Source organism: Diadema antillarum, unplaced genomic scaffold (assembly GCF_040938485.1).
Source record: "Diadema antillarum isolate AM-2024a unplaced genomic scaffold, OU_Dant_1.0 seq00000182_RagTag, whole genome shotgun sequence".
NCBI classification, from domain to species: domain Eukaryota; kingdom Metazoa; phylum Echinodermata; class Echinoidea; order Diadematoida; family Diadematidae; genus Diadema; species Diadema antillarum.
In genome coordinates, this window is record NW_027271249.1 from 1,213,518 (window position 1) to 1,235,586 (window position 22,069).

General features: G+C 39.3%; 1 protein-coding gene across 1 annotated transcript; it reads left to right on the forward strand.

Annotated features, from left to right (window-relative positions):
- Window positions 1-1,820: 1,820 nt before the first annotated feature.
- Window positions 1,821-21,611, forward strand: LOC139728485 (uncharacterized). Its single transcript, XM_071639424.1, has 8 exons — window positions 1,821-2,616; window positions 4,442-4,573; window positions 7,120-7,193; window positions 11,525-11,772; window positions 13,969-14,085; window positions 15,448-15,571; window positions 17,177-17,538; window positions 19,447-21,611. The coding sequence occupies exons 1-8, from the start codon at window positions 1,826-1,828 to the stop codon at window positions 20,401-20,403; spliced, it is 2,805 nt and encodes a 934-aa protein (XP_071495525.1). The 5' UTR covers window positions 1,821-1,825; the 3' UTR covers window positions 20,404-21,611.
- The last annotated feature ends 458 nt before the right edge of the window (window positions 21,612-22,069 follow it).

The window sequence follows — 22,069 nt, forward strand, 5'->3', positions numbered from 1 at the left end:
CCGTCCACTTCCGGGTTTCTTCAGCTCATTCTCTCCCCTCCCATTGTAGTGCCTCTTACGTACTTCCGGGTTTGAAAAAAAGTGTGGGGGGCCAAAGTGATGACACCTTATGTATTCCTTTGTATGGTGCACAAAAAGTGTGGGGGCCCGAGCCCCCACGGCCCCCACGGCTGCGCCGCCCCTGCTTAGAACTTGTGAAAAAGGAAAAAAAAAAGGAACAAAATGTTGGAGGAGTTAAATAATTAATAGCGTTTTCATTATGATAATACAGAGTGTACTCAAATGTAACAGAACCGGGGGGGGGGGGGAGGAGGGAGGAGGCCAGGCTCACCTCCCTCTTTTTTTTTAACCATACAAAGGAATACATAAGGTGGACCCCGCTTTTCTTTTCTTTCTTTTTTCTCCGGAAGTGCGTAAGTGGCACCAGAAAGATAGAAACCTTGCCATTATAGAAGTGCATAAATGCGGTAACCCTGTTTTTGCGCTGAAGACCCCTTTTCTTTTTCTTTTCTTTTTTTTTTGCTTGTCAGCTGATGAAACCCAGAAGTGGCACCAGAAGTCTGAAGTCCCCCCCCCCCGACACACACACACACACACACACACACACACACACACACATATACTTTTGTAAACGTGGCACCCGGTCATGTGTAATGCCTTGGGGAAAAAAGAGGAAATTGTTAATTAATTACCAGTACATGTACTATTTTAAAAATCCAGTCACCTTCAAATTCAAGCAAGAGGCAAATGATTTATCACTTACGGTGCAGATTTATAGTGTATCTACTAAATTTATATAGATTCATCTTCCCATGAAGTAGGACATCTATTAGGTAGCCTATTTTCCCCTTTTCATTTATTTATTTCATGTTGTTACTTAATTGTTGTTGGTTGTTGTTATAGTTATTGCTAGTATTTTTATATGGAACCTCATTATAAGGAATTCCATGGGTTCATGGAAATTACTAGGTGTCAGTTGTCCTGCGGTGCCGCAGGAAAGAAAGTGTTTGAATCAGGGGGTGGGGCACCGCCCGCATGCCCGCTGCTTCCCGCCCGAAACATGCGGGCTGTGACAGCGCTCATACTATTAATTTCAAAAAGGATGGATAACCGCGTGGCCTCGGGGTACTGGCATTCAACAATCGACCTCCATGATTGAAAAAAAAAAAACAGAAAGAAACAAACAAACAAACAAAAACAAACAAACAAACAAACAAAGAAAAAGAAAGAAACAGGGAGGTCCCAAAATCAAGACTAATCAATTAACGACAACAATTTTTATAGAGGTCCATGTATAAATTCGCCCACACCCGGAAGTGCATTACATAGCAAAGAGATTTTCCCCATAAAAATCTCTTTGGTTACTAGCAATGATCTCTCTGGTTCACTCCCTCCCTCCCGGATGCGTTTTTTTCGGCACAGATTGGGGCATGGCGCGTGTTAAACCTATGGGAAAAACGTTGGGCTAGGGTTTTTGGTTATGGTTATGGTTATGGTTATGGTTAGGGTTAGGGTTAGGGTTAGGGTTAGGGTTAGGGTTAGGGTTAGGGTTAGGGTTTGATGGTTAGGGTTAGGACAGCGATCTTTTATTTCGCGCGCGCTCCTCTCGTAGGACCATAGAGATAGTGTACTAAGAACACCAGTATACATCTCTATGCGTAGGACACAACTTATAGCTCTCGCACGGCGCGCTCGTCCACAACGCACAACGAAGCCGGCTGCATGCTGCATCAATGCACAGCGCAGAAAATAAGATCGATCGTGTCCGAAAGAACAAACAAAAAACAAAACAAAACAAAACACTCAATGACGTAATGCAACCAAGATGGCTGAGGTTGTCGGTCTTGTGTGTGACATGACTGCTGAGGAAATGGGTCAATTTCGTGTCGAAATGGAAGATATGCTGCACGAGAATGAAGAGCAAGATATTGATATGGATCATAGCCCTAGCCGCTGCGACAGGACGTCCGTCTTGATCGACGGTTCTGGAAACGCGTCGGAGGACGATGAGGACCGAGATCGGTGCGACGCTGAGTCTGCGGGCGGAGAGTTCGGGGGTGATGGCCTCATCCAGCACACGATTTCAGCTGATCAAATTCAGATGCAGATTATGCCTGGATACGCCTTCATGCCACAGGCGGAGAATATACAAGGAGCGACGCTTACGCTTGAAACCAAAAATCCAAAGACAAAGGAGAGGGAAATAAAGCAATTTCACTGTCATTTCAATGGGTGTGATGAGAGATATGACTCGGCGGATACTCTTATTTCACATCAGAGGTCGCATCCAGGCGATTACAAAGTCATATGCAACGATGAAGACTGTGAAAAGGGTGTGAAAGAAGCGAGACAGAGTAAAAACAGTAAATCCTCCAAAGAGAAACGCTTTGAATGTGATTTCCCAAAGTGCACCCGTTCATATAGTACTGCGGGTAATCTCAAGACACACATGAAAACCCACACAGGCGATTACCATTTTGTGTGCGAAGAAAAGGGGTGTGGTAAAGCGTTCCTCACTTCTTACAGCAAAAAGATCCATGTTCGTGTACATACGAAAGAAAAGCCTTACTCCTGTGATAAACAGGGGTGTGAGAAATCATTTAATACACTTTACAGGTAAGATGTCTAAACAACTTCAAACAATGCTCAACTTGTGCGTCTGTTGTGATTCTATTTCTAGCCCAACCAGACGCTGTGCGTGTTGTGCAGCGACTGGTCTGTGTAGATTCTAGTTCTTTATATTCCCGAGTCTGACCAACTGCTGACCGTGTGGCACTGAAGTTGGCAATGTTTAAATAGGCTAGACATTGAGGAATTTTTTTAAGCAGCAAGAATATAAACTTGTAGTTGCACTACAATATGTAAAAACGAGAATAATTAGAATCTACGAGAAACTAGTACTAGAATCTAGGAAAAAATGAGAAGTGGCAAAAGTAGAGTTTTAATTTTTCATGACATTGTAGCCATTTCGTATCATTGGTATTTTTCATTTTGCTGGCTTAAACATCTGGCTGAGCATGCTCTTATTTAAAACAAAAATTATACTAATGATAGATCTAAATTGGTCACATACTGATGACTATTGACTATTAGTATCCTGCTTTTCCTTACACAACGTGTCTGATTTGAAAATACAAAAATCTGAGTCTGTCTTTAAAATAGAAAGTGTGCATTATAAGCAAAGTTGTTGGATGTTGCATCAGCACTTGTATAAACGGTTGAATTTTTAAAATTGAAAGAGAAATTAGATGTAATCGAATATAAAGTCTAAATCAAATCAGGATTGCTACACAAGTTTTGCCTGAAACATGTTCATTATGTAATTTTGGCAGCTAGTTGTCTAATTACACCCAAAAAGCCATTTATAGTTGGTTCAGTCATTTTATGATATTCAATTTCAATTTACAATATTGCATTCTTGGTAACAACGATGAACATAGGAATATGTCATCACTTTGTAAATTGAATGTAAAGCAACTCTTTCTCATTTTATATTTCAAAGAAACTTTTTTGCCAGGTACTGTCTGCTTCAAAGGGGACAGTCCTGGGGGGCATTTCATGAAATGTTTTGTCCGTCAACTTGTCGGACAAATTTGCTCTCAGCCAATCAAATGCATGGATTTCAGTAGCTTTTGACATTTTGTCAGATGAAATATCTGACAAAATGCTTCATGAAATGCCCCCCAGGTCACCTACAAGTTAATAGTCTGATAAAAAAAGTCAAATGTTTGAAAAATGTAAACACAACAGTGATAATTTCATCAAAATCAGATTGAAAGTGATGAAGTTTTAAAAGATTAAACATTAAGTTATAAGATTTACTGATTTTTTTTTTTCAAAACAGTTCATGAATGGCCAGTATGTATTACATTGTTTGCAAATGTTATGCTTTGGTATGTCATCTTATTCTTTATTGATCATACATGTACAAAAAGTCATGAAAATTCCATTCTTCTTTCATAAAATTGAAAATGTAAATTATTTATGAACTTATTACTGGACGAATAATTTCAAAACTAAGATTTGTCACATAGAGTGTACATTCAGGATCAAGTCTGTGGCCTGTACAGTTATCTTTTTCAAAACAAACAGAAAAAAGTGAAAATTCAAAGATTTTATGCACAAAGTGTACTTCTGATTGTGTACTGTATGTGGCAAGTGTATAAACCTGCAATGACAGCATCAACTTGCTATCTGCGTAGCATTATTAATGGTGACTAGAAACTTTACAATTTCATAACTTTTGTCATTTTATCTTCAAATGATTGTGATCATATTTTTATTGTGCTAGCAATATTTTACTCTTCTTTCCTTATGAAAAGATTGATAAGGAAAAGGAGAAAAAGGAAAATTCAAGTGTAGTCAAATACATACATGTAGATCAGTGTTCCAAATGGTGTCTTATTTTTCCCACTTGCTCTGTCTATTTTCATAATGACAGATTAAAAGCGCACCAACGAATCCACACGGGATCTACTTTTAACTGTGACGAGGAAGGCTGCAGTAAAGTGTTCACCACTCTGAGCGACCTTCGCAAACATGTGAGGACGCACACAGGAGAGCGACCCTACAAGTATGTATGAATTTAGCTCAACTGGCACAGGTGTTCTACTTGTGTGGGATTATTTTAGGGGATGGCATCTATTGTGTATACTCGAAAGTTGAAACTTTTGCTGTGTCACTCTGTTCCTTAACGAAGAATGTGTATAAATGCCTAATTGATGTACAATTGTATAGTGTACATCCATGTACATCGTCTCTTATTACATGTTTTGGGTATTTCTTCTGGAATGCCCATGAAATCTCCTTTTGAATATCACATTGTGGTGTTTCTGTTGTTTTTTGGTTTTTGTGTGTGTGTGTTGTTGTTGTTGTTTTTTTAGGGGGGAACTGTAGTACAATTTACTAGATTTGAAGAAAACGGTTCAATACTTGACCAAAATCATCTCACAACTTCAAAACCAAATAGCTGTAAGAAAACTGTGATGAGGTCAAGACTTCCTTTCTTAGTCATATTTCCCTGCTGAATAGATTTATGGTAAATAGATACAGTGTACTTAGTTTATACCTGTACAAACATTTTATTCAAAAATTTGTGATTTATAAGTCTTAACATATCAACTATACAATTGCACATTCCAATTATCCCTAAAATGCTGTATACAGGGCCATAGGGGTAATGAAGGCAGCTGTGGTGATGGATTGCTATTAAAATCAGTTTGATGTATGTGCCAGAGTGAAACAATGAATGCCTTCTACATTTGTACACAGTGAATGTACAGTACATACATACATGGGTGTACATAGTACAGCACAGACTACCCGGTAACCTGCCTCTGAGCTTATTTCCTGTGTGATATAGATGTAATGATAATGTTATCTTAATCTTCTGACCAATCAGACGCAGGGAATCTGCTTATCCATAGAAATCAGAGCCTTCTCATTTCATTAGCACCTCTGAATTTCTCTCCGTACACTGAAGACAGATAGATCTATAGACCTGGACAAATCTTTTAAATCTGCACACAAAACAAAGATAAGAAATTTCCTGTTCAAAAATTTGCCAGGGTAGAGAGCAACAGGAATTATTGTATTTTCTGAAAAAGGAATCCGATTTAGAAATCCAGAGGCTTTACATTCCACAAAACAAAACACATGAACTACATGTACAAATTTATGAAAGATGAACTTAACTTTACCTTTTACACTTATGATTTGTAATATGAAACTCCAGAATGGCTATCAAAAGGTGAAGACCATCTGGATATCACAAAATGCCATATAATACCAAACCATAGAAATGTGCTGTAATGGGGGGGGGGGGGGATCAAAAGTCACATGTCCTGGTATTCTAGAGACATGAGAGTGTCTTTACAGTTTTGCTTTTGTTGATGGTCTTCTGTTTGTGTGCTTCCTGTTGCAAATGTCATCACCACTCTTGGATTTAATGTTCTACGTCAAGAATCTGTTTACAAAGTTTATGTGAACGAGGTGCTATACAGCACGTAAATAACAACATGCATTTTATATATATACATTGTAAGCCTACCCCTCTAAAAGTGTTCTACATTTGTAATAAAAACATGGACATGCAAATAGCAAAATGGCAAATGCAATGCAGGTGGCACTAATATCGCCAGTCCAAGGGCACATGTTACAACGTACATAACTGATATTGTCCATTGTGTTGCACACAAAGTGCATGTAGTTTCAGGATACTGGTTAGCTTCAAAAATGCCTGAGTCAAGACTCGGCATTTAAACAGTTATTTCAACTACTGTAGATATAGATTTATAACTCAAATTGTAGAGCCACTTGAAAATATTTTGTAAAATATTAGGGTTCCAGATTGAGATTAAGGTAGCAGAGGCTCTGTCTTTTTCTTTCCATACACCAGTTATGAAGATTTGGACTTATATGCATTTTCTGTTTCAGTCACATGCAGCAAACTGAAATGAAAGTAAAACTAAAAGTGATAGATCCAGTGGTGGTAGTGATGCAACATTCAAACAAATCACATTTTACATGTCACATTGTCACATGCTTTAAAAACACTACTCTAAAGTCATTACAAAGGAGAAGAGGGAATTTCAGAATTGGAAATTGTTTTACATGGCCAATGCAGAGTACAGAAATGTAGTTTGGATCGGGGAGGTGGAAGCATCCATTTATTTTCATTATTTTGCATTGAATGTATTAACAATCTCTTCCCACCTCCCTGTTTGGATGCTTTCTTTTGTTTTGCTGTACTTTCGTCTTTCTCTTTAACCTGTTAGGGACTAGTTCCGAGTATACCTGGCCAAGCATTTTAATACGGGAAATGCATGTTGTAGCAAAATCACCACATCCTGAATGGGTTTAGATACCGCTTGATGACTGTTTGGTTTAAGACTGTACACGTACATGTACAAGTTCTGCAGACATCCCCAATATACTATGAGTATCTTTTTCGGTAGAATGAGCGCTTTATAAGAGTCTCTCTTGTCTGTATTATTATTATTACTTGTATTATTATTATAACTATTATTATTAGTAGTAGTAGTAGTAGTACTACTACTACTACTACTACTACTACTACTATTATAATAAGGCGCAATTCTTTTGTGATTGACATTGCAGATGTGACTTTAAGAGTTGCGGAAAGGCCTTCGTTGCAAGTCATCACTTGAAGACACACATTCGAACACATACAGGTAAGACCAAGTAAAAATAAAGTGCTAATTTCTAATCCCCGCCTGCATCATTTTATGCTGCCTCATCTAAAAAGTTTGTTGTTGTTGTTATTGCTATTGTTTGTTGTTGTTGTTGTTGTTGTTGTTTGAAGATGAAATTTTGATTGATTTTTGCTGTTTTCCAGCCGTTGGACCTTGTACATGCACAGCCTACACTTGTACATTTTGTACATATCGTACAGTACTACTTAAAAATAACTGGAAATTAGACAACCTGAATAGTGTTTTGCAGTGAATCAGGCATTTAAAATAGAATACTGGTACACATGTACTCTCATCCTCCTTTTTTCAAACAGTTAGGATGAGAAACTATTATTTTTGTTTTGTTTACTCAACCATAAAGGTATAATCAGCAGAGTGTGTGAACAGGTTACATAATTGAAGATCGCTGCATGCTTGTGGCAACACTTGCCAAGGGAAGTCTCAATTTAAGAGCTGACCAGTGCAGAGCAATGTACAGTACTTGCAGTGCACGAATGAGTCGCTTGAAAGCCTTGTTAATGCTTACAGTACATACAGCTTGTACCTTGCTTTCTTGGACACATTACTAGCTGGTTCTTCTGTGTCCTTGAAAACAATCCATCCTTTGACAAGGGATCACAAACATCCCGTAAATCCCTCTTTTTGTTGTACATAGCAGTGGTTTTAAGGTGGGACACTCACATTGTTAGGCCTAAGTGGGTTTCCCCGGGACTAACATTTCAGGAAGAATAAAGTGGATGAGGAAAGAACTAAATAACCAGTAAAACAGGAACAACAACAACAAAATTGCAGATTGCTAGCATGTACTACAGTGTATACTTACATTGTACTTGCCTTCACACAAGGATGTAAAAGAGCGTACCTTGTATGACATGCATTCCATAGTTTGCACATTATTGTATTGGCAGAGTTAGAATCTTTTGATGTTCAGGAGGCTTAATGCAAAGTATCTCTGTGTCCATGTTTACTTTTTACGATGTAGCTGACTTTCTCAAAATAGAATGTGCGAAGTGCTCTGTACTGTTAACCCATATGAGGACAGGCTGATTTTTTTGCTGCAACACGTATCTCCCATACCGGTACCGTAGATCCCTGCCCGAGCTTACTCGAGACTCATCCTTAACGGATTAACATGGAAGATTTAGCAACACTGTACACTATACATGGTATTCTGTAACTTTTGCCTTCTACATGTACCGCACAAGTGCAGAATGGGGAAATATTTTAGTGAAATGTGGAGATAAATGTATGCATAGAAATACTCCCATCAGCAGAATTACACAAGTGGCATTCACTGGTATTTGCCCATTGTGAAAAATAGATCATGCAGAAGTTTAGGCTCTCCCAGTATACACATGGATTAAAAAAGTCAAGCATTGCATGACTATGACTGTGATTCATGCATACATGTAGCAAATATTGTATGCCTCATTAATGATGAATTGTGAAAGGGTAGGTTTTTGATTTGCATCTTTTTGGTATTTTAGACTTCATCTTCGAAATACTCCTCAACGTTCCATCTGTAACCAAACAAGGAGGAAAGACTCTTATAAATCAAGGAAGTGTAGGATACCCCTCAATAATGTCATTTTGCATTTGCTATTAGCTTGAAAGTTTAGTTGTTTTTTTAAGGCACATGGTCCCGGTGGTTTTGTCAAATGCATACGCGGATGCATGGCGCAACTTTCCTATAGAGACCTACGCTATCTACTCAATAGCGCTTACATTGTGACCCATTTCCCCGAGTCTGAAAAAGTCTGATCCACTGTATAGTCAGTGGTCCGACAGCTCTTGCATGCCAAAAAATGAAAAATCCTACATCAATAACAAACGAGACATGAAAACTCGTCACATTGAGGACGAGTTAGGTGATACGCTTGTGGTCATCAGATGACAGTCATCTGTGATCGACAAAGAAAAGAATGTGATATAGGCACCTTGAAGTTATATTGAGCGTGCATGTGAAACCGTTTCTGTAACCACTCGGCCACGGGTCATCCACGGAAATGGTAAGACAAAAAAAACAACAACAATGTATAGATATAACAGGGGGAAAGTGAATGCCCACTCAACCAACGTGGCCGTGTGAACATCTATTGCATTGCTAGACGGAAAAGCGGCCTTGTAACGACTGAGGTCGCTATGCCATTTCTGGCAACTTGGGAAAAATATGTCCCACAGACATAAAACCTATAATCGGCTGGTTTTCATACCTTGCCTTTAATCACAATTTTCAGTGTAATGACGTCATCAAATTACAAAACAATGACATCGTCTTGAAAGACAATTGTTCAAAGTACAACACCTCAGTCGTCATCATTACATACTATGATCGGTTTGACAAAGTCAACCTGCAAAATTTTGCTGCAGTCGAAGCAATGTGGTCTCCAACAAACAAAAAAGAGGGATATGGCGTGTGTGTGTGTCTGTGTGTGTGTATAGGTGCGTTTTATACGAACGTGATTTCTACATGGACGAATATGTAATACAAAATTGAAGAAAAAAAAGTAAAATAGCTAAGTATTTTGTTTCGTGATCTTGTGGGGTTCGAACCCGCAACCTTACGTCTCTGAGACGTCGCCTTTAGCCACTCGGCCATACGTCTCGACGAGAAAATATGGGGAACGTAAACTTATGTATGTGAAAGATACATGAGGAATCGTTTTGTCCACATTCCATTTTCATTTTCAGTTTTAAACTGCAAAATTGTCAATCTGATGAGGAGATTTCAAAGGATAAAATGCATGATTACTGCAGCTTATTGTCTCAGCTACAACATACTAAAGTTTCAGAGGAAATGAAGCAAAATCAGCTGAGATAAAGGTGCTTAAACGTTGTTAAGTCAATGCATGGTTTAAAAAAAAATCACCTCCCATAGACATAACACGTAAACTTGTCCGATTTTGTGTCTTTACTTTTAATCACAATTTAAAGTATGATGACGTCATCAAATTTCAAAACCATGACATGGACTTGAAAGGCAAATGTTCAAAGCAAAACATATCTCAATTTGGGGTAATATTAAGCTTAAACAATAGAGATACGAGCAAATGAATGTCAGAAACAGTACCTCAAAAAAATTAATTCCACTTTTTTGATTTCAGATGATGATATGATGACGTCATGAGTTTTCCTGGCAAAATCGGTACTTGAAACGTTATTTCCAATTCATATGCTTTTGTAATATGCAATAGAAATATAGGGTCAAAGGATGATTTAAAGAGCTATGGCGAAATAAACAAAGACATGTTTTTTCACTATATTTGCAGAAAGACGCGCGCGCGGAATTTCAACTTTGACGGCAGTGCATTCCTTTGTTATAGGTCAAAATCGATCGGAAATCAATGATTATTGTTACTCAAAGTATCAGAAATCCAAATCAGTCAAAAAAATTGCATTTTCATGTTAGTTACGCCCTCTGCGCGCGAAATTGCGCGGACGGACGCGCACGCGAGAAAATGTTTGAAATGCTTAAAATTGTCTGAAACTTCGAGATTTCCCATTGGGAAGTCGTTTTGAGCCTTTAAAAATTTTGACGCGCGCAAACGCGCGCGTAATGATGACCTGGATAACTAGCGTTAAAATGTAAGATAGAGCGTGACCTGAACTTTATGTCCTACGAAAATGATACAGAAATGATATCTAGTTATGAAGTTATGATCGATCATGTGACAAGGTCCGAAAATCACAAAATGGCGCCTAGATGACGTCATAGATATGTTACTGTCATGAAAACCTTTTTGTGGCTAGATATTGTTATGAGACATGTTGACTGAAAATGTCATGTTATTCCGTAATGTCATTGTTGAGATATTGACGACACAAAATGTGGCAGAAAGAAAGAAGAATAAAAAAAAAGAGAAATTTTGACAATCACAATAGGTGATACGCTGATAGCGTATCACCTAAAGAGAGCTGTCTGAAAAATTATGTATAATGATTATACAATGGGTGCATGTACAACTGGAAATTTACTGGATGAAAAGATCAATTTTATAATTTAAGAATATTCTCACTTTGAAGCGGCCCTGATACCTCCATGCCACGTCAGGTCAGTATCAGACATGTCGCGCGTGACCGTCATCGGACGACCTTGGCTCATTGGATCACCACCTGATATGTCTGACACTGACCCTTATAGTCAATCTACAACAGGTCGGATTCATCAGAATGCAATCCGATACACTTCGATGGGTTGCCAGAAACAATAAACTTTGCTTCCGATGAGTGACCGATGAGAGAATATCTCTGTGGAATGGTGGTTTGACACTAACTATTCCTGCTTGTCACTACTGTTTGTGCATACACAGGTGAGAAGCCGTACATTTGCAATCACCGGGGTTGCCGCCGGGCCTTCACCACCCAGTACAGCCTGAAGAGTCACCAGAGGAACCACAGCAAGCAGGGCTCCATCAGCTATGGGTTGGGCACCTCCTTTGCCATGGGGGATATCGAAGAGGAGCAGCAAGGGATGGAGGAAGGGGGAGGGGACGGGGAAGGGGAAGGGGGCGCGGCGGGGACGGACAACGAAGCATCCATCGAGGAGCAGGTGGTGAGGGTAAGAATCGTCACACCTTGTGCTCTTTCAGCAGACAAAACTGTGTTGTCTCTGTTCTTTCTTTTTTTCTGTCTCTCTGTCTCTGTCTCTCATCGATTCCTTTTTTTTCTTTTTTTGTCTGGTTTTACCATGGGTGCAGAAGAGATACATGTTTTTTCCAACATTTGTAGTTGGATAGGACTTTTCATACTCTTGGTACAATGTATATCGTAGCATTCATCTGAAGGTAGTTACACGCGACAAAAGCTTCAATGATCTGAATTTTTAGTTGGCAGCATGACAATGGCTAAAATTCTTTTGCACTCAGATTCTCTGCCTCCCCCCCCCCCCCCAAAAAAAAAAAAAAAGAGAGAAAAGATTTGAAAAATGGTGCATGGTCGATTTATGACACTTTTAATGGCTGAATGAGCACTGCCATTGAAATTTGCAATGAAAGAGGCCAAGCTGAAAAAGGGGTAAGAAATATTCCTTTAGAAACTATTTGTTGCATGTGACAGCAATGTTCCTCCATGGGAGACAACAGTGTTGTGAAGAAAGCTTGCAGATATGTACATGTACTTGTATTTACAATGTGTATTATTGAAAAAAAAAAAAGATGTTATCAACACAATCAGTCATTCTCATTCTCCAAACAAGTTTAGCCTCATTTTATGTTTGTGATTGTGGTATTACAGTACATGTAGCATAAATGGCCGTGCATGCTGCATTGCATATCTTTTCCAAAGGTAAACCATGACATCAAATGAGGAAATTAGACTCACTAGATATATGGCGTATACAGTATTTGTGTCCTTTCTCAGTTTGAAAGAGATTGTCGAATGTTCCCTTATATCTCACACAGTGTGCAACATACAAATGTACAACAGTCGATGGATGGCTTTATGATACACAGCGGGGATTTCCCCACACGGCATTGTGTCATTTTGATCATTAGTGCTTTTTCTTGGCTTCCAAAGGATTGTAGAATGTTCCGTGATATCCCATATGGCATACAGCATACGGTTGTACTGTAAACATCAGTGTTTTTGTATGATTAATTTTTCATGCTGAGCAGCTCAAAAATGTGTTCGTGGGTTGTTGAATTCGCACTGCGCAAAACAATGTCAACCCATTCACAATGTGCAGATAAAACTGTGACAGATACTGTTGTGGGTTTTAGAATTCGTGCTAGCCAGAAGTAGCGCAAAAATCTAATGTACTGCGAAAGTTTCTGCGTTTACAGTACAGCATACAATTTACCAATAGCTACAGGGAAAAACAGCAGGGATTCCCCACATTGCATTGTGTCATGTGATGTTTTGAAACCTGTTTGTGGCACCAACTCTCTTCAGTGAATACACCAGACACAAAAGCCCACTCTGATCATTGCGGTTGAATAAACTGCTCGTGAATGACAAGATTTACAGGAATCAGAATATGAAGAAACACACAAGCTCAATTTAAAAGGGCAAGTCCACCTTGAAAATAAGTTTTGTTTCAGAATGAAACCAGACAAAATAAGACATAAAATAATGTGGATAGTTACAGTTTGACCGAATTCTGATTAAAGATTAGAGAAAGTAATGAAATTTTGAAGATATGACCAAGCAAAGAGAAATTGACAACTCTGTGATGGCGTGTAAGCTAATCTTCAATTTGCCCTGTCCATAAAATTCCTTAAAATCTCTCTTTTCTCACTATTGATAACAGAATATATGATGTTTCCTGTGCAGGAGTTGTACAGAAAACAATACACTGCTTGTACTAAGAACTATGGTAAAGAGTAGTACGGGATGATCATACGTGCAACATCACGCAACTGCCAATTTGTGTTCTATTGTTCACATATTTTAAAAAGAAATAAAATAACTTTCTTTGTTCTGATCAGAATTTACTCAAACTTTCGCTCTATTGTTCCTCTGAAGTTTCTGTTTCCATTCACGCAAACTGATTTCCAGGGTGGACTTCTCCTTTTAACCCGTTGAGGACATGTCCCGAGTATACTCGGGCAAGTGTCTATGGGAAATGCGTGTTGTTGCAAAATCACTCCCTCCGCAACAGGTTAAACTCCAGTAAGTTTGAATGACATTCTCTTCTTTGGTGTGTGCACCGGTATTCTGTAAGAGAATTGATTCTATACCACTGTGTTCCTAGGATATACAGATCTCTGACTGTTCTTTTTTTTTCTTCTTCTTAATCATTTTATCCCCTCCACAGACCAGTAATGAAGTAGCTGCACAGCTTTTGCACACATTGACAGGAGTCCTTGGTATGGGTATATCCTCTGCACCTGAAAACCTGCAAGCTTCCACCACCGACGAAGACTCACCAAAGGTATGATTGCAGTAGTTCCAAGTTTATTAGTGGTACAATGTATTCTTTTCTTCTTCATCATCACCTTCTTCTTCTTCTTCTACAAATGTACTTCTTCTTCTCTTATCATGTTTTTATTGCTAGAAACAGTAGGAGTAGTAGTAGGAGTAGTAGAAGGACAAATTATGAAGCAAAGCCTGTCCTCACATTCGCTTAGGAAATGCCTGAAAGAAATTTATTTCAAATTAATTAAATTAATTTCATTTTTTTATTTTTTTTTTAAAGCTGTGTTATGACTCTCAGCAAACACCCCATGTGTTTCTTCATCACTTATTTGGCCTTCTTCCATGTCTATCACTGTTGATTGTTTCCTAAATATTTCCTTTGTTGCTCATTTTTTTTTTCTGTCTGTAGAATTGTTCACATATCCAACAAACATTTCTATTAGATCTTTGTATGACCTTCACAGTAGCTGCATCCACTGACTTGGAAGAATTTCTTCTTTTGATCAGAATATCTCTATGCAGCAGTTGTGTGTGTGTGTGTGAATAACAGATATTCACCATATTGCAGGTGATTTCAATTGTATATGATGCCTGTAAACTCTTTGTTTAATGTCTCAGTACAGTGTAGGATGTCATGGGTGTAGAGATATGTATAATTACATTACAAAATTGTACATTAGGCCTATATACAATTAAATGCATTCAGTCTGAGCCTGTTTGGAAGGGCCCAGGAAATGCTTGCTGTGTTCCTTTTTGTATGCATGCATTGTTTCAAGTTTGTATGTAAAGTATTTGTCTTGCTGTCAATTTTTAAGATTTAGATTGTGTTAAAAGCTGCTATTTTGTTGGATTGTTGCTATTTTGTATCGGGGCGGATCAAGGAATTCTGTAAAGAGGGGGGGGGCGCTCAGCTAATATTTTTGGTGCCACTCCCGGGTTTCATTTCATTTTTTCTTTCTATTTCTTTTGATTTTAACGAAAAATAAAGGGGGGGCGTGTGCCGGGTGTGCCCCCCCTCTGGATCTGCCACTGTATGATTTTGTTTTTCCAGTTGACTGCCAGCATAAAGGCAGTTGTTAGGACCAGTCACTCATGTATGAACACCCGGCAAAAAGTATAAAGTTTAAAGGCCTAGGCTTTAGGTAGAATAAAAGACTGGTCACATGGAAGCTCTCAGTCCTGCTTTTGATGAAGATCTAGATCCAAAAGATGTGTACACCATACATTGTGTGGTACTGATGGTGGAACCAGTTGAGTCTATCATGATTGAAGTGCAGTTAAAACAAATGATCATATATATGAGAAATAAACAGACTATTTTGCATTTCATTAGCTGTACTAAAATGTCAATGTTTTTTGTTCTCACTCTTCCACATAGATCCAAGACCACAGTATTGCAAGCACTCTACAGCCTGTGATTCTTGAGACACAGGGAGATACCAGTCAAGAACCTTCTTCTACAGAACAGCCAGCTGGTGCTAGCTCCAGTTCTCAGAACACAGGTAAGGTTCATAGACCCCATTTTAGCCAGAATGCACATTATAACTCTTTATGTGCCATATTATTCTGAGAGAGCAACATGTCCATGCTGTAGGAAAACATTCTGTTTTTCAAATCAATGTAACTTTTAGATACTTTTGTTACCATGGATATGTAATAAAGAAAGATGTAGAGAAAATGTCAAGCTTTTCTTTGGTATGAATTGTATGACTACTCTGTGATTGTGTTTCTTTCAAATGACCAGTTGCCTCAATATTGTAGAGGCATGAATTTTGCACAAAAAAACAGTGGCACAAACTTAAAATCTACTCGCAAATTCTTTAAGAAACACCGCTTAATAGTTTATCACAACCTAAAATGCAAGCTACATGTGATGGGAATGAGAATTGCTTTCCTTGTATTGTGGCATTTGGCGATTTATTGATCAGTTTGGGCGAGTTTGTGCGTTTAAGCAGAATATGCGAAGTTGGTACACCGTTGACTGAGTCAGGCATGCGAATTTGGCACATAGGTTATTAAATGACAAAGTAACCCTCGGCATCTACACTGTATAGTATCAGCGGGAACTAGTGAACTAGTGCTGTCAAGTCTCATACATCCTTCAGGATGCTCCTTGAATGCAACAACACACGTCAGTTGAGAGCCAGAAGGACGCTATCGGGTTCTAAAATTTGAGCGTAGATGAAAACAAAACAATAAATTTTTATGAAATGAAAAGTTTATTTAATCAAAAGTGGGCAGATTTAAAAAGCATTGTTCCTAATATAGGATAAATAGCACCCTTGTGGTTGTGATCTTTTAACTTTTACTAGTAACTGAAAATGAAAGTAATTTGTAACCTTTAACTGACACAACAATGTAGAGGAGATTGAGCTCTACAACACGATACCAATAACTCAATCCCCCCCCCCCCCCCAAAAAAAAGAAAAAAATATGTAATAAAGCCCTTCTGGTTCTCGACCAACGATTTCTTCATTTTGTGTTTTCAAAGTACAAGGGCCCATCTACTTTGAAAATTACTGTCTGCCTATTTTAGATGCTGGTATCATATCCCTCACACATTATTTCTTGTCCTCTGTTCATGATAAATATTTATCACACTAGATTATGACATCAATTTTACTGTTGGGCTGTTTTTAGAACAGGTCTAGATATTCATTATGCTATGTACCCGACCTGTGTTTAGGAAAAAATTCGAATTTGACATAGTGCTTTTGATTTACAATTCAATAATCAAAAAAGCAGCACTAAAATACTTCTGAATTCATACTGATGTTCTGTGTGAAGGATCTTGCTTTTAACTCTTGTTGTGTGATGTGTTTTTCTGACTCTATTCATTATTTCTGTTAGTTCCAATAATCATTTTTACACCATTAGGTATGTACTGTTGTACAATCCAGATAAAGGCTTTCGTATGTATGTTGTATTTTGAATCACATTATTAACTATTTTATTGTGTCATTTGTACTATTATGTATAGTGTCACTATTGGTGTCATCTTTGTTTTTGTTTTGTTCCCATGTATTTACATGTATATGCATCTCTTTTATTTCTTGAATTATAAAGATAAATGAAATGAACAAAATTCTGCATGTGTCCATCTACAGTTGTACATCAATCAGGGCAAGTTGTGACCGTGCAGAATGTGCCTACCGCATCAGGTTCGCAGAACCTTGTGATCACCATCAACCAGGGGGCGTCCTCCAATCTGCCCCCAACTCAACTGGTCATCACCCCAGATGTCCTCCAGTCCTTGGTACCAAAGAACCAGCAACAGCAGCAGCAGCAGCAGCAGCAGCAACAACAACAGCAACAGCAACAGCAACAGCAACAGCAACAAGAAGCCCAGCAGCAGCCACCCCAGCAACAACTGCAACAAGCCCAGCAACAACAGCATCCGCAGTACGTGTTGCTGGCACCCCCGCCACAGGCAGAGGTCTCGCAGGCTGCCCCGCAACCACCAGCTCAGGTGAATTTACAGGGAAGAGACTTTTCCCTGGATTTCATTCTTCTTTGGGTGGTTCAACATGGGGGTTGGCATCCATGGGTATGATTTAAATCAGGGTTCCCAGCCCATCAGGGAGATCAGGAAAAAATTATTTTCCTTTTTCTCAGTCAGGGAATTTTAATACAAATGCCTCAAATCAGGGAAAAGTTAGGGAATTTTGATTGGCCCAAAAACCGAAGGTAGTCTAAAATTGTGTGAAAGAGAATATTGAAGAATGACAAGACGTTCACTTGATTTTTGTCTTAATAAAGGACTACAATTATATGCCATAAGTATTTCTTGGATTAAGGCACATGAGAGAAATTCCTCAAGTGAAGAAATCACAATATGGAACCTCAGTGACCGAACAAGAAAGTCATATTTTCCCTTTTGTGGAGAAAACTTGGCTATTCCCCCTCATTACTTTGAAGTATAAACTATATGTGACCGTGCACCTCAAAACGAACATAAAGTCGCACACACTGATTTTGTGTGAGGACTGAAACTAAGTGAAATGGGTCAACCTACCCGAACTTGACGTTTTCATATTTTCTGAAAGAGCGGGTCTTCTTTTACATTATGCTAAAATTTGGTATCATAAAACGGGCAGGAAAGTGTGTTTTTTTAGCAGTTTATCTCGAACATTTTTGGTAGAATAGTGTGATTAGGTGTGTCTTTAGAATCCCTTTTTCATTTCTGAAAAACCTTGTCCACACTCTTCACTTTCAAGTCTAATAACTTTTGAAAGGATAGTGCTACTGCTTTGAGAATTGGCATTAATTATGGACAGAATGTGTTAATGAGGCATGCTTAATTTCAGTTTAATCTGATAATCCCTTCATTGTTGTTACTCTGGTGGTTTACTTCCTGTTTTTTGTCTCATTCATCGCACAGCCAGCACGGTTTGGTAAAGATGAAGCGCTTGAATAGACACTGTACTTCAGAGCCTCTTTTTTCAGTTCACACTTTTCCTGACTTTGTGCTTTCTTTCCAATATTTAGATAGGTTAGGAGAGTCCATATGATTTGAGTTATACATCATTTTAAAGCTTAAAGTCTGCTCTTTCAGAATATGGTCTTAACTAAAAATTCATGTATGGCGACTTTTTGTTTGTTTTGAGGTGCAGGGTCACATATGTGAACTTGAAAAGCACTCTGAGAGCGCAGACCTCTGCCAAGTATGCAGGTTATTTCCACCACTGATCTTGTTCTTCCATAGAGATATCATACATTGTACGTACACACAGCATCGGTGCTGAAAGTCGCCCGATTTCCCAATATAGAAGCCTTTGTTACGTCATAACCCCTCAGCTGCACGGCGCGCCTCGACCCAGCAGAAACTAGAGCACGCACTTTAGTGCGCGCAGGCAAACCTCAAATACGCGCAGCCTGAACTCCCAAGTTCATGGACCCTACCTGGCAAAATATCAGAAATCCTTCATAAATTCCCAAAAAATTCTCGGATCGTTACCAAAAGTTAATCGTTTGTTACTTGTGTCATTCTCAACCTTTCCTGCAAGTTTCATCCCAATCCGTTAACTACTTTTTGAGTTATTTTGCACACGGACAAACTAACTAACCTACTAACATACTAGCTAACTAACTGACGAACAAACGAACAAGCAAACCAACGGTAACAAAAACTTAATTGGCGGAGGTAATTATGTTATACAGTGCATTTGTGTTTCATGAGAGATACAATGTAGCATTATTTGGTGAGTTGTTGTTTTGCAAATATTAGTCGGCTCATGATATTTCCCAAAGATGAAAACACTGCAAAATTTTAACAGTTATATTGTGCGGTTAAATTACTGGTATGACTTCTCTTTTCTTTAATTCTGTCAGGAGCTTAATTTCTATTGCTTTTTGTTGCATATTGTTGTTGTTTTAGGTGCTGGCAAGACCATTGGAGACGGCAGTCACATCAAACCTCAGTACTGCCTCCCCTACTTTGCTACCTGCAGTGCCTCGCCAGAACCAGGTCATTCAGCCGGCGCCGGCACTACCACCACCACCTCCGCCAGCACCGCAAGTGCATATCATAACAAGTGGTGGTATGGCCACCGGTGAGCGAACCATCTCTACAGCTTCCCATCCGCTCCAGCAGCGTTCCTTCCCGGTGTCCCTGACGCCACAGGGGGGCATTCAGCTCCTCGGTGGCATCCCACATGCTGGGGGTGCTGTGCTTCAGACTTCCGGTTCTGGGGTGCCGGGGGCCATCCTCATTCCGCAGTACTTCACCGGCAGCAACCTTGTCGGTGCCCAGATGGTGCCGATGGAAATGGCGCAAGGCATGGGCATTCCACTCCAAGGAGTCATCGTGCAGCCCCCTCAACCCCAGCTTTCCACGGTACCAAGCCAAGCCCAGGTAGCACCACAGCAGGTACTGTACCAGGCACCACCCACATGCACCAGCTCTGCAGCTCCGCCTGCAGTGAGCCTTAGTTCCCTGCAGACCAGACCCAGTCCCAGCCCCGTCGCCAGCAGCAGCGCTGCCAGTAGCAGCCAGCTGCCTGACGACGTCTTCACCCTCCCCTCGCCTGCGCCGACACTGGATAGTCAAGGTGCCGGTAACACCAACAAGTGCTGTGAGGCATCCGGTGCGACACGGCCGCGGAGCAGCAGCTGTTCCACGGACGCCTTTCTGGATGAGATCTTGAACAGCCAGGAAGCAGCGCAGCCCCTGGACTACTCCCAGCCACTCCTGGAGACCAGCGAGAGGGGCGAGAAGCCCTGCAATAAATGCAGCTGCCTCTGCGACTGTGAGTGCAAAGACAAGGTGCGATCAGAGATTCGAAACATTCAGAACATTTTGACAGGTATTGTTCCTGATTCACCCATTAGCTAGGAAATGGCTTCAGACAAGGGTCCTTTAAGACAATCATATTCTCAACGTTATCTACCTTTACATCTTCCATGAAAAAGAGTCTACTCTGTACACTGCTTCTAAAAAACAAACAAACAATCAAATAGAGACGTAAGTGAGTTTCCAGTATATTGTTCATCAATTTGTGACCGGAAAACCAGTCTTTGGCATTGTCTCTTATAAGAATGTACATGTAGGCACTCCATCAAATGTATAGCATTGTCCAGATTGGTAAGTGCTTGTAAGACGAATAATTGCGTTTTTTGACATGGAAAGCTAAGCAGTTATTCTGCTGTGCTCTTGTGGTTTTCTTTGCTTTGTTTTGCTGTCTGCAAGATCAGAGCTCTTGCTCTGTCAACTTTTTCCTAACTGTCGTCACCCTCGTCTTCGTAGTAAAACCACCCAACAACGGTTGAGGTGCCACCCAACGACGGTTTGAGGTGGCATCCAGAGAAATATACATGTATATATTTACTGGCATGATGTGGATTAAGGAGCAGGAAAAAGTCATCTAAAGAAAACTGAATCAGAGCTCACTGTAAAACAGTTTTTGAATTCTTGATTCGTTATTGTTGGTTTTGTTTAAATGCCAATGCACACGTCATGTATCTACCACCCCCCCCCCCCCCCATGCAACAGCACATTTACGTGGCATATAATATATATATCAGGTGTACATGTGTTTATTTACTCCTAGTGAAATCAACTTTTAGATGGCTGATTCCATAGATGTGTTGTGTTGTGCTCCTTTCGGTACTAAATTGCTCTGCGGTGGATCATGGTTACCATATCATATCCAAAGCATATCCCTCATACAAAACTGTAGGTTGGGACCTCAAAGTGGACCATTTGTAGATAATTCATAGATAATCTTGATGATCAAGAATTATTTCATATCTTATAGTGGCTTCTGATTATATGCAGTATTAGAGAAGTGTTTTTCCTGCTCTGATTTTATACGGCAGTGATGAACGCTGTGATAAATGCCACCCGTTCCCTTGAAATACTTTCAACTCGAGTGCAATTCTGATTTTTGTCCTGTCATAACTTGTGCTAATTGTAAGTAGCACTGACTTCATAAGTCTTTCTCCTTTGTCCATGTATGTATTGATGAGTATTCAGTTGAATGATTTTTTTTCTTCTTTTTTTTAAAGGCAAATATGAGGTATCTGTGGTATTTTTAACTTATTCAGCATTATTTTTATTTGCAGTGAAGCATTTCTTATTAGAATTTGTTGGAAAATAATATGCGAAATCTCTTTATGATTTTTTTTTTTTTTTTTGAGGGGGAGGGGGGAGGTTGTCAATGGGAAAATGATAATCATAATATCATTGAGAGAAAAAGAATTGGAAAAACTTCTGCCTGAAAAACAGAACAATTGCTGCAGTAGTAATGGTCATTGTGAAAAACTTCTGCATGACTGCTACTATCTTTTAAGCTTGTGAGGTTCAAAAGTGAGGTTTACATCTCCTGTGTTATTTTTGATTCCCAGTGCAAGGGACTGTCTTTGGCATGTCCAACTTGTTTCACCCACAGATGTGTGTAGAAAGGAATGATATCACCTTGATCCTAATGAGTATGCTTGTGTTATTACCTTGTCAACTTGTCTACATCCATAATAGATTTTAAAGAAGGAGAAGTGTATAG

Excerpts from the sequence above, each read along its gene's own strand:
- LOC139728485 (XM_071639424.1), top strand. The coding sequence starts at position 1,826 with ATGGCTGAGGTTGTCGGTCTTGTGTGTGACATGACTGCTGAGGAAATG. Across the intron at positions 11,773-13,968 it reads TCGAGGAGCAGGTGGTGAGG|ACCAGTAATGAAGTAGCTGC; the intron begins GTAAGAATCGTC and ends TCCCCTCCACAG. Across the intron at positions 17,539-19,446 it reads CCCCGCAACCACCAGCTCAG|GTGCTGGCAAGACCATTGGA; the intron begins GTGAATTTACAG and ends TTGTTGTTTTAG.